The sequence below is a fragment of the Lissotriton vulgaris genome, chromosome 12 (assembly GCF_964263255.1).
Source record: "Lissotriton vulgaris chromosome 12, aLisVul1.2, whole genome shotgun sequence".
NCBI classification, from domain to species: Eukaryota; Metazoa; Chordata; class Amphibia; order Caudata; family Salamandridae; genus Lissotriton; species Lissotriton vulgaris.
Window position 1 is genome coordinate 171,297,456 of NC_141700.1, and position 13,152 is coordinate 171,310,607.

General features: G+C 42.3%; 1 protein-coding gene across 1 annotated transcript in view; it reads right to left on the reverse strand.

Annotated features, from left to right (window-relative positions):
* Positions 1 to 13,152, reverse strand: part of LOC147673781 (uncharacterized protein F13E9.13, mitochondrial-like) — a 52,890-nt gene that overhangs the window by 16,783 nt on the left and 22,955 nt on the right. Inside the window, exon 4 of the mRNA XM_086947706.1 lies at positions 3,771 to 3,921. Within this exon, the coding sequence (XP_086803832.1) occupies positions 3,771 to 3,921 (151 nt within the window). The remainder of the gene's footprint in view (positions 1 to 3,770; positions 3,922 to 13,152) is intronic.

Consider the following 13,152-nt stretch of genomic DNA (forward strand, 5'->3'; position numbering starts at 1 on the left):
CAAGAAGAAAGCAGATTCATACAGCAGTTTTGCAACCAGTCCAGCAGGTGCTGTGGCATATTCAAATATTGTCTACACACATATTTGATTTTACCTGGCACGAGATCCATTATCACCTAAAGCCGGTGAGATAATCAAAGCAAAGAATTTATTTTTTGGTTGGTCTCAACAACCAAGCATCTAGTTTCACCACACTGGAGATCAGGGAGCCTGTGGTGAGGACAGCAGTTCTGTAGGAAGGAATTCAATGATAGCGGAGGGGAGATTATCATTACAGCCCTGAAAGAGGAAATAATGCTGGTGAAACAGGCTAGAGCCTCAATGGCGAATGAGTGCCCTTTGGAGTAACAGGCGAATTATCAAAGTGACTGTTGGGTAAGTCAATATTATGTCTTATTGTGCAGATTTTGTTTATGGAAATGTAATTGATGTCAATGAATGTTTTGATTTAGTGGATAACTTTAAGTAGAGTAAGTGGGTTGAAGCAGTTTTAGTTGTTTGGAAGAATGCCCTGCTTTCATTGCTTTTATTGTAAGCTCTGGTGTTATATCAAGATACCAGTCAGACAACTTTCAAGATATGTTTTGCGGGCTTGACATGCTGATTTAATTTTAGTGAGGTCTGGGGGAGGCACCACACATTTTCCGCTGTACCATAGATGGTCAACAATGATCACAATCAGAGGATGTTATAGAGGAAGGTCAGGATATAAGGCTATGCCAATAATAAGGTAGTCAAAATGGTCACAAAACTACTAGGTTAATAGAAGCTACTCTGATGATATGGCAATTAAGAAGCACTTTTGCCTTTCTGTTTGCTGTGTGCATGCATGCCTAGGTATATGAGAAGCACAGATAATGCAAGAGAGTATCATGGAATAATCCTAGGGATATAAGACAGGATTATTTACAAGAGGCAAAATAGTTACAGGATGGTGACTGACTTTGTTTAGAGATGTGATATTTTCTAATGACGTAGGTCTTACGATCCTTTCTAGTATTCAGGTGGGTTGGAGCAGTTCTAATATTTGCAGGGACAGTTGTTTCTTTTCTCCAAGCATAGCAGGAAAAGCACTGCCTTCTATTTGGTATATCTTTGAGCCAGGAACATAGTCCCCACACTCAGAGGAGGTCAGAGCCCCTGAATGTAAATTGACCCCTCTAGTGAGTAAGTGTCATCCTTTGCTACATGGGTCAGTGTCCTTTATTACCTTTTCCAAGATCTCAAGGGTGATATTATCTTTGATGCGCAGAATGTGAGAAGCTTCTACAACTGTGGTGTATGCCACATCCGCCATGAGTCCTATGGTTTGGTGTAATATAGTGCATTAAAGATGCATCCAAATTGGAATCCTACCTCCATGTAGTAGGCAACACACCCTCTGTTGTCCACTGAATGATGCACGGTACTCAATAGTGAAAATCACACCAGTGCCCCCAAAGTGGTTGTGAATGTAAGACTGAGAGTGAGCCCTGCAAGGTGTGAGCTCCTTTCTAATGTCCACCTCGCCAGTGCTAGGACTAAAGCATCAGTGAATAATTATTTGGTCAACCGTCACAAGCAAACACAGAACTATTAACATGGTCAGAATAGCTCTGGATTTCTTTGGATGTTTGCATCAGCAAGAAATCTAGAACTTAAGCATCGACCCCAACAGTAAGTTAAACAAAATAGAAAAACTTTCTGGGACTGCTTAATGCCAATCATCGTTGTGTCCCTATTGAACATTAGGATTTGACTTGACCTTTATTTGCACTGAGCTGATTTACTATTCTTACTCGCACAGAGTTGATTTACTATTTTAACTCCACTTCTGACCACTAATGTCCAAGAGAAAACAATGTTATTCCAAGTTGTGAGTTATGAGGTAATTTGGGTGAACCTTTCTCCTATCCATACTAATATAATAAAGAGAGAGCCCAAACCTTTGAGGCGGGTAATCTCAGGAACCACAGCACCAATCACAACACCCAATACAGCGTTGGAAAGGGCAGTTGCAGCAGAAGGACATAGGCTATGCAGACGCCCACCATATACATTTAAAAGGTAAAAGAACCGTGCCAGCAAAGTAGTCCCTTGTGGGCGTGTCTGCGTTGTGCTGTGGGCGTGTGCTGGGGGTGTGACAAACGCTGGGGGCGTGTGGTACGTTCCGCCCTTCATGCCATGTCTCATATCGTGTGCTAATCCCACCCTGCTCCCTTTAAATACCCCTGCACCCCATAATCATAACCCACCTTACTCCTTAAAATACCCAACACCCTTAAGCACTAACCCATCTTAACCCTATAAATATACCCTGTACCCCAAAATCCAAACCTATCCCTAAACCCTAAAAATACCCCTGTACCCCAAAACCCAAACCTACCCCTGAACCCTAAAAATACCCCTGTACCCCAAAACCCAAACCTAGCCCTGAACCCTATAAATACCCCTGTACCTCAAAACCCAAACCTACCCCATAACCCTAAAAATACCCTGTACCCCAAAACCCAAACCTAGCCCTGAACCCTAAAATACCACTGTACCCCAAAACCCAAACCTAGCCCTGAACCCTTAAAATACCCCTGTACCCCAAAACCCAAACCTACCCCTGAACCCTAAAATACCCCTGTACCCCAAAACCCAAACCTAGCCCTGAACCCTAAAAATACCCCTGTACCCCAAAACCGAAACCTAGCCCTGAACCCTTAAAATACCCCTGTACCCCAACCCCAAACCTACCCCTGAACCCTAAAAATACCCATGTACCCCAAAACCCAAACCTAGCCCTGAACCCTAAAAATACCCCTGTACCCCAAAACCCATACCTATCCCTAAACCCTAAAACTACCCCTGTACCCCAAAACCCAAACATATATCGGAACCCTTAAAATACCCAAACACCCCAACACATATACCTCAGTGCCCCAAAACATATACCCCTATACCCATACTTACCTTATCCAAACATTTTTAAAAAAACATGCTTTTACCATTCATGCATTTACAACGAATTTCGTTGTAAATGTATGCGTGGTAAAAGCATATAAAATGTAATGCCATGCGTTATAATGGCATTGCGGAGTCATGGTACTTTCGTAATGAAAGTATGCGGAGTGATGGTACGCGGAAAGAAAGTTGTGGATTAATGGGTGTTTACCCTCCCCCGGTAAGTACATTGGTGGCACGGTGGCCCACATCTCCAGCAACATACTCATATTTTTTCACCACCCATTTGAAAAATGCACAGGTCTCTCTCATTGATGGCCAGCACCGACATACACTTTTAGACACACCTCCGCCACAAGTTCTAGAATTGCGAACTTTAGAGCTGGGGAGCTACGTTCGAATCTCGGCATCAGCTCAACATCCTGTGATTCCAGGCAAATCGCTTTGTCTCCCCGTGCCTACCACAAATGAATGTGTTCTTCTGTAATGTAAATTGTGCTCATGCCATGTTGTCGAGTTCGCGCTATATAATATTGCAAGGAAAAATAAAGTAGGGAAACTCGAGTTCACACACTACTGAACACGCACTCTTAAGTGCACTGTGAATCGGAGCGTTTCACAGGCCTGTCACAGATAAGAAATGCTATCAAAACGAAATCCTACAAAACAATATACTACTGGCCGGCAGCAATTCATACCCGGACAACGTCGGGACGGGCTGCTAGTGTTTAATATTTTCAATTGTTCTTAAACTCACACTATTGGGACTTTTTCTTTGGATACAGGCTGATGGCTGACCAATACATTCTGTAGCATGACAAGGGGATAGAAAAATAACTTACCTATGTTTCTTTTTGATATCGGCAAAAATCTGTACATGTTCTGCTCCAATATGTCTGCGATATCTGAGAAGGTCACCAGCACAGGCATTGACAAGGCCTTCATCTGCAACATGGGAGAAGATAAAGCCCTCTGCACGGATGAAATCCAGACCTAACAATGAAGAGTTAAAATAATGTATATTATAGACAATGTGTAAACTCCTATTAAAGAAAGTACATTTGATTGATTCTGAAAGAGTATATTCATAACATGTGCTGGCTTCAAGCCAACAAGATACTGCACGCTCAATTTTCATACAACTGATTTGGCTATATCTGATTTTTAGATTCATATTTCCGAAAAGCCCAGTCATGAACATATGTTTTTTATTTCACATGTATTGTCAACATATGAACAACATGATAATTTTCACTTTAAAAAATGTGTTAATAGTGTAAGTGCCCCCCATGACTCAGTAGGGCAGTGTGGTGTTATTTCCTATAGTGTCTGGCATATTTTTGTTGTTTTACCCTCTGTGAGAATGACAATGATGAGCGGTGTTCTGAGGGCAAGGTGGCATCCTATGATACCCCTCTTTTAGAGATTAGCTACTGTCATTTCAACCCATGCTTTGTAGAACCTGCAGTGGTGACAGCATGACCTAGATTGAAGCCTTTTATGTACTTTCTCCACTAAGTAAAGTTTCCTGTCCTAAGTAAAATTCTGCTAGTCTCTGTTAGATGGGGATTTTTTCTTCCATATATGTAGCATCCACAGTGTATGTGCACATCTGTTTATCTCTTGGTGTGAAGCCTAAATGTCAATTAGAATACTTGGTGGAGTGTTTTTTGGCTCCATATATATTTTTGGCAATCTACGATGATGGAGGGCTAAGTCCGCGGCTGTCTAAGTCTCTGCTAATCTTGGGGTTCACTCTTTTGCATTCCGCTCCGTCCTGGCCCCTGTAAAGGGATATAGTGCTTTAGTGGATCACTGACAGAATATTGTGTCAAAACTATTGAGGATAAAACTATCTAAAGGTAAGTGCAAATAGGTAAGTAAAGATGTACTATTCTTAACTCCACATCTACGTACCTTGAAGATATATTGAAATATTGTCATGGTAAATATATGAGGAGTTAAGTATATTAAAACTTTACGTACCGATGGAAACTTTCCTTCACAACATTCTTGTCCTCGATATTTTTGTCATGATATTTTGTTCACATATTATTTTGGACTCAATATTTTGTACAAACACCCTTTTGTGGAAGGGTGTCAGGATTTCAGTCACTGTAGTTTCCATAATCGTTCTGCCAAGCAGTGTGCTCTTAACTTCCCTCACTTTTGCTACCTTACTTTACATTTCTGTGAGGTGTGGACATATTTCTGGGACTCAACATACATTGTACCCAGGTTTGGTAGAACCAGTCCAGAAGAGGCTCCTGTTGTCCATGGTCCTGGCATCAGCTGATCATGCATTGCCCATGTCTTCTGTGATTTGAGGAGCCCCCAGGGTTTGAAGGTTGTAGGAGAGATGATTGTTCAGCTCTCGTCATAAATATAGTTTTCTTGACAAGTAAACTGTTCAAGTACTTTTCTCCAGGGAACAAGTCCTAAAAAAAGAAGTGGGGGGACTAACCAAGTTACGCAGTATGCCAGTGACATAATGGCGCATGACAACACAGCACATGACATCACGGAGCGTGACATTGCACGTGGCATCACAGAAAGTTTCATCACAACCCATGATCTCACAGGAAGTGACATCAGAAGAAGTGACATCAGTTCTTAAGACCTCACACATCTGTTTAGCAGGTCTATCAAAAGTACATTTGAGCGCATTAAAATATTTAACAAATGAGATTTTGATTCGGAATTGTGCCAAAAAAAGAAACACAACCCCAACGCAAAATCTGGGCCTCAACGTATACATTTTTTTTAACTCTGCCACAAAGAAATTGCCAAAAGGGAGAAACATGGCAGTAAATCTGTTCTGCTTAATTGGTTTCAAAGTCTGCATTTTAAAATATCTTATGTGGTTAAGGCCCCTGCTGCATAGATTTTTGTGTGCCCAGTAAATCCAAAAGAATAATAATAATGGTAAGATAACTCTGGAGGTTCATGCACTTGCTGGAGTGATCTGTGTTTTGTCTAGTCCAAGTGTTTAATCAAAGTAGCACAGAGAGTTAATTTGTCTCTTCCAAAGCACATCATGTGACACGCAGATTACAGATTTTTATTTTATGCAGACGGGTAAGTGGGTTATTGCTTTTAACATAGAGATCCTCTTGTTACTTGCAGTTCATATATTGAAATATTTCTAATTTAGCAGACTGGGCTAAGAAGGACATGTGACTCCCCATATCCCCTGCTGTCTTAGTAACACTTCCTGTTCATTGATTTACACACACATGGTTTACTATCAATGTATAATGTGTAGGTGCGATGTAAAGTGCTCCGACACCCTGGAGTAGGAAGATCAGCGCTATAAAAGAAATAAAAAACAGTGATATTTAAATTGTAATTTGTGTAAATACTGGGACAGACCAACAAATCTGACATTCTTACCCTGCATGCACTTATATACAGGAATTGAACAAAGTCAAAAGCAAGTCTCTCATAAGTACCTTCGGTTCCCTTTCATTGTATTTTCTGCTAGGTGTGATGCTCCAGAAAGCTCCAAACCAAGATACTTAATCAAAAGGAAGTCTACTGCCCCCCTAACCCCTGCCTTTGTTTCGGGCCGACTTTGAATTTAAAGTAACATTGACCCCTCGCCTGCAGGTTGCTGCTTGGAATGAAAGCAGACAACATGCAGGCACTACTGAATGTGTCCCAATGTCTGAAAATGACATCAGGTCAAGTTTGGCATATTTATTTGGGACCCAACTTTTTGGCAGGGGATACTGCATCCACTCTGTGAAAAGAATGGGTAGACGCTGTCTACCTGCATGTCCCCTCAACTGGTGCCCTGCTTAGCTCCATTTGGATTTATTTCCATTTCAAAGCAGAGTTGTACTCCAGTGTAGCAGAGAGGCTTTTTGTCCAGGGGCAGCACTCTGCTAATGACTGCCTTCCTCTCCAAGCTAGAGAAAAGCTTGGACCCAAGAAACTCAAGAGAGACATGCTGTGCCTTTCTTGTGCGAGGAAGAATGCCACTTGGGTGTGGAAGATAATGGACTGCTCCTTTTCAGGAGGCGTGTTTGCCAAATGGGATCCGCCTAGCCCTGCTGTACTCAGCAGATATGTAAGAACCATTGTGGGACTATGCAGCATGGGGCCAGCTCACTCAGGCACTTGAGGACATCAAACAAACTCATCTGCAAGGGCCCAGGAGCTTAGCTCTTACCGTCTGCTGTTGTCAAGACTGAACTCCTTTACCTGACCTTGTCTGTGCTGCAGAGAAACATGTGACACCTTCTAGTTGCCTCCAAGTGACTTTAAAATTGCCTGTGTATTACCTCAGCTTTGTCCCTTGGAATGAGGATTTAGAGAGGTGGCTGGGGGAGGTTGTCCTGTTTCGGTCCTGTTCACCAAAACTAAACCCATCAAGCAGTTCTCACATTTGAAATCCAAGGTCGCCTTTGATGAAGAAGGTTGATAAGCCTGTGACCCCAGACTTATGGAAATCCCTTGAAAAGCATAACATCATCTCTGACTGCCGGCTTCCCATCTAAAGGTCTGGGAAATATGGTGTTCCTTCACCCAGGGATTCTTGTGTACAGGCCTCGGAACTGTTTATAGTCCCACTCTGATTACCCTCTGGACTACTTAACTTCTGTAGTCTCTGCACAGTCACTGGACTTTGCCCCACGTCCCCTAAAAAGTCATATCTTCAGTCTGTCAGGTGTCACTGGGCTTTTTCTGGCCATTTTGGGTGAGTTGTGGGGAATGACTTGGACCAGAGAGGTTTCATGACAGGTGCATCTAAAAACTCCTACATCAACGCCTAAAACCCAAATCTGTGATAAGCAAACAGACAAGATACATTTCCCTTTGAAGAGTAGCACAGTAAACTGTTACCCTTTGATGTACCTTTTATTAGAATTTAAAACCAACTATCCTTATGGAATAACCAGTGATGACTCTAGAGACCTGACAAGAAAGTTACATACCGTCGGTAACAATATTTTGGGTGGATATTATATATCTACCTGAGGATTCTTCCCCCAGGTTCCAGACTAGTCCAGAAAACGTTTCTCCATAGTTCATTCTTAAAGGTAGGGAGCATAAGCTCTGCTCAATGCCGGCAGTGATGTCCCTGTGACGTCAATGACTGCTTACAACGCCCTCACCATTTTGCCAATATCAGTTTCTCATCCAGTTGGTCACATGCCACATTCCAGTCGTCTGTCAAGATCTGAATTATTCAATGCAAAGGGAAGGGAAAAATGCCTTGAACACTAGGTGAATCATTCTCAGTTCAAGTAGACTGATGTGGAGACTCTGCTCCTCTGGAGATCAAAGGTCTATCTCTAATTACTCCAGATGAGTACACCACCTCAGAATGGAGGCAACTGTCACAACCGTGGCCATGGCCAGAGGAGGTTGGAAGGGCATCCCGCTAGAAAGATTTTCCTACACACTCTACCCGGGAAGCTACACCGCAGCATTCTGGGAAACCACTATGCAGTCATGAGGTCACCTCCATGCTAGAACCATTGCTTGTGCAGACACCACTGGAGAGAGCCCTCATGTGCCAGTGACCATTTGTGGCCAGGAGAAAGCAAGAAGCCCACAGTCTAGCAGGTGAAAGTGGCACATGACTGGAATGTGGGCCCCTTCCTGGAATCAAGGTGATTGTCTCGTACACTCTGATCTGGCAGAGAGGCTGAAATGCCTGGCGCAATGACTCTGCGTAGTATATCGAGAAGAATTGGGATGTTACATCACCTCTAACATGCAGAGGACACTGATATTCCTCCTTCTGGGGAGTGTTGCCCCATCAGATCCACTCCCCAAACTATTCCCAATAACCCTACGCTGCTGGGGGGAATTCAATAGGCCATAATTCCCAGCGTTACCAATGTTGGGCCTCCCAACTTCCCGGGGCGGACACCTCACAGCACGGGGATTAAGCACCTGACCACCTGCAGACCTACTTATGGTTGGCGACTGTTTTAACGAGGGCAGACTAAGACAGCAAAAGGTGCTCTTAATAGATTCCGGATTACCCACCTTGCAATTCCTAACGGATGTGGTGGTCCTCTGGGCAATACATGCACTATAGCAGGCAGGAAAGACCGAACCACAGCCACATGAAGTGTTACAAATTGCACCTACATTCGGTTTCCTGCCTCTATTAACTGCCTCTTCTTCTGAGCCAGAGAGATTGATCACTGTTCAGACGACAGTGGTGGACTGCACTGAGCCGGATCTTACACAACCAGGAGAGGTCCATACCACATCATGCAACGCCAGCTTCTGCTACACCCAGTTTAATTACCTTCTCATGACATATCTTACCCCACACTGACGCAACAGGATACAAGACACAGCTGACAAAAAGTCATAGATACAGTGAACTAGACACCTACTGCATACATATGACATAAGCTCAGGGATAAGACAGTACTTGAAGGACCTGACAGCAGATTTAGAATGCACACTAGACAGGACAGAACTCTGGAAGATAGGTGTAGGTCTTTTAGGACAGTCTCTCGCCTCAGGGGCAAAAGGAGAAGGAGCTAGATTGTTGAGATTGGCCCCAGTTCTCGCTAGGCGGACCATCACCTAGCATTGGAGGTCCCCGGGGAACAGCTCCCACTGTAAGTGGAAGACAGAGGTTGAGCCCTGGGCATTGGTGGCAGAATCTGCACTAAGAGAAGAGGAAAAGAGAGGTCTACAACCTAATCCAATTGTGGATGATTGGGCATCCATTCTGGCAGCCTTTGTGAGGGAGGAGGGATGAATATAGTAATTCCTGCTGGTGCTGAAACACGGTTCCGACAGCTCCGATGACAAGCACTGCTACGCCTTCCTAGACACGACCTAAATGCGCTTATGCAGGCATGGTGTGGGAATGGCAGCTAGGTGACCCCTGGTCATGTGCTCACAGTTAAGCTATTGTTATCAGTTGACTTGGTTACAGATGGACCTAGCTACAACCAGTGTTGAGCCTATATGAACAGCTCGGCCACTTTCGCCCACACCTGCCCAGTTTTATGACTTCTGAATCTTTGGGAAGCGTACTAGCTATACGGTGTAGGCGGCAATGTGCACGGAAAACCATTATGCACATACACTTATTTACATTTTAGCTGATCACCACTGAGCACATGACTTTGTTTAGTAGTCGCACGGATGCTGTATTGTTATGCGGCTTGAAATATGCATAATTTGTGCTGAACAATCTATAAATACCAATAAACACATAAAAAAATCAAAGCCAATAGTATTTTTGGGGAGGCAATAAGAATCCTATTTTCATTTGATGTGCATTACACCTAAAAAAAGGTTGCATACATGTTCTAATTATACCTGCCTGCCAGGAAGCAACCTACAGTTCTATTAAAAGTACATGCTATGGTTCATTTTTCTTAATTTCACATTTTTACTGCAACCATATTCCTAGAATGTTTTCTTTTTTCTTCTTTTTTAGTTTTGTGGCTTACGCTTACAATATACAATTTAAAAAAATTAACTATGACAATGTCTTGTCAATACTAGACCTACGGCCTTTGCTAAATCCTTTGTTTCTCTATAGGATAAGCATTCTTCCATCTGTGGAAAGACCATGGCAAGGTGAGTATGGGATCCATGCCTGGATATATCAGACTCACCTAGTGTGTCACAATAAAACAGCTAACAAAACAGTAATAGGTGAAGTGTTCTCAAAAGTCTAAGCCGCTGGCAATGTTTGACCCATTTTTCAGCTGATCGTTTTTTAGCCCCCTGCACCACTAAAGGCAGAGAGCACTAATATGCAAATTAGTCCTCCTCCTTGTCCAATAGAACAGTAGCCCAATGCCAGGCAGCATCTCCTCTGAAAGAGAACACAATAAACCCGATACTGGTTTGAGCCTAGTTGGGCAATATCAGTGAGGTGCAACCTCACTCTTATGGCTTAGTGTACACAGGGTCTACATCTTGGCATACCCATCACACTTAGGGCATCACATTAAAATAATAAAATGTGTTGAACAGAATGCTTGCAAAAGTCTCAGTCACTGGTAATTACTCTTGCTGCTTTCTAGTCCGTCCTTTTTGTGCCTACTGCACTACTCCAGGGTATTATGTCTGTGCCTACGTTGTGAGGCTATATCGACTACAGAAACACTGTGCTACCAAAATATTCAAAAGGTAAGTGCAAATAGGTAAGAATGGATTTATTTGTAACTTTATATCTACTGACCTTAGAAAACTACCGTTTAAACCAAAACAGCCACTTAGATGTATCAGTTATGCTTAACTGAGGAAAGTATAATTTATAGTTATGCCAATTACCCAATTTATGTCAATTACCGTACTTGGCAGCAATGACCAATGTTGGCAGCAATGACCATAACAAAACAATCAATAAAATGCTCATGCAAGACATGCTTAGCAAAAACTATCATACTAAGAAGAATTAAAAAGAGTGACTATCAACAAGGTCTGATAACACCAAATGACTCTCTCCTTAAATGCATTGGTACACAGACATGCAAGCACAGGGCTCAGAGAGAAACACGCAAATTTGGGGATTCGTGGCAGAGAATTAGACAGTCACCCACACACATTCTTATCTTCGGTTTTAACGAGCCTTAGCAAAAGCCATGGGAGTAGCGTAGGGAACACTGAGTTTCCATGCTCAAGTATCTAACTAAGCTTCTCAGTTTTCTGCAATGTTAACAAGGCAGAAACAACAACTAGGACATGCAACAAACTGAAGCCTCAAGACACCCAATAGAGACAGTCCATACACACAGCCAACACAAGGAGCTCTGACTGCGACTCTCTAACCACTAAATCGATCACAGGGCGTGAGATCGCAGAGAACCTGAACTCCTCTATCAGTTCCTGAACACTCAACTGAGACTTCATATAGTCATTTATAAATGCCCACTGCCCTCGAGAAAAGAAGGCTTTTCTCTTGGATATAGGTTAAATTGTTGCTTAACTGCAAAGCTGTTTTTCCATGTGCACCCTGAACTAAGTATAGAAGGAAGTAGAATTGTATCTACTAAGATAAAAAGCAGTGAGGTCTGTGTCATGGAATTTCTTTATGTTACTTAGTTTGTCTGGTTGATATTAATAAAAGTCATTGTCTTTTGTTAATTAAACAAAATAACACTGCTTGAACAATGTATTTAATGCCATTAGGTTCTTGCAGAAAGCTATAGGGACAACCTGGGAATCAGTCAATCTTATTCTGAACACCACTTGCAAAAAAATATATGTGTCAAGTACCATATGATGCGCCCCAATACTTCAAAGAAGATCAACAGCATGAGGGGGGCATTATTCAACATGTCTAGACTATCACAGTACCTAAGGACCACAGACTGAACACACATCACTCAAACCTCAGTCTCTCCAGCTACTTCAAATGAAATCGGAAACACAAAAATGGCAATTCAATGGACCATAACAGCCACAATATGGAGGAAGTGAGCAACTATAAATGGCTCTTTTCTGTTGATTTCTATGTCCAGAATATTTTTCAAAGTTATTGGAATGCAGTATGCCACAACGACTGAGGAGTTTGAAAGGAGAGTATTCCTTTAGGCATGTATTATGATCACATATGCATGTTGATAAACACCTTACAGTTTTCTGGCTTGCTTGTCGGCCAAGGAATGTTTCACACAAACTATCTTTCATATACAACTGTAAAGTCTCTTTCTGAAACATTTACTAAGTTAAGTGTGTTAATGACCATGAAATGACTATGCACTATGGGCCATATGTATCAAGATACCAATTAGTGATTCTGTAATGGCTATTTTTAAGAAATCGCTATTTCGGAATCGCTAATTGGTATGTATCAAGAAAATAGCAATTTTTTAGCGATTTCTTGATACTCCTTAATTACGAATTCGCAAATTGCGAATTCGCAATTCAGGAACACTTTACCATTCGTTTCTATGGGCCCCCTGGCCCATAGGAAGGAATGGGAATTTATTCTCAATTTGCGATTCACAATTTGCTAATCGCAAATTGCGAATAATTTCAAGGGTGCAGGGGTGTCCAAAGGACACCCTGTTGCACCCCTGAAGTAAGTATAGGTGCACATGTGGTGCACATACATGCCCTAAGGGCATGTATGTGCATCACATGGCACTTAGAAAATTGCAAAAATGGGCGTTTTTCAAGAAATTCGCACATTACCACCAACTTGAAGTTGGTGGTAATTTGCGATTCCTTAGGGACAATTAGCAATTTTGTTTTAGCTTCATACATTGCATTTAAGGAATT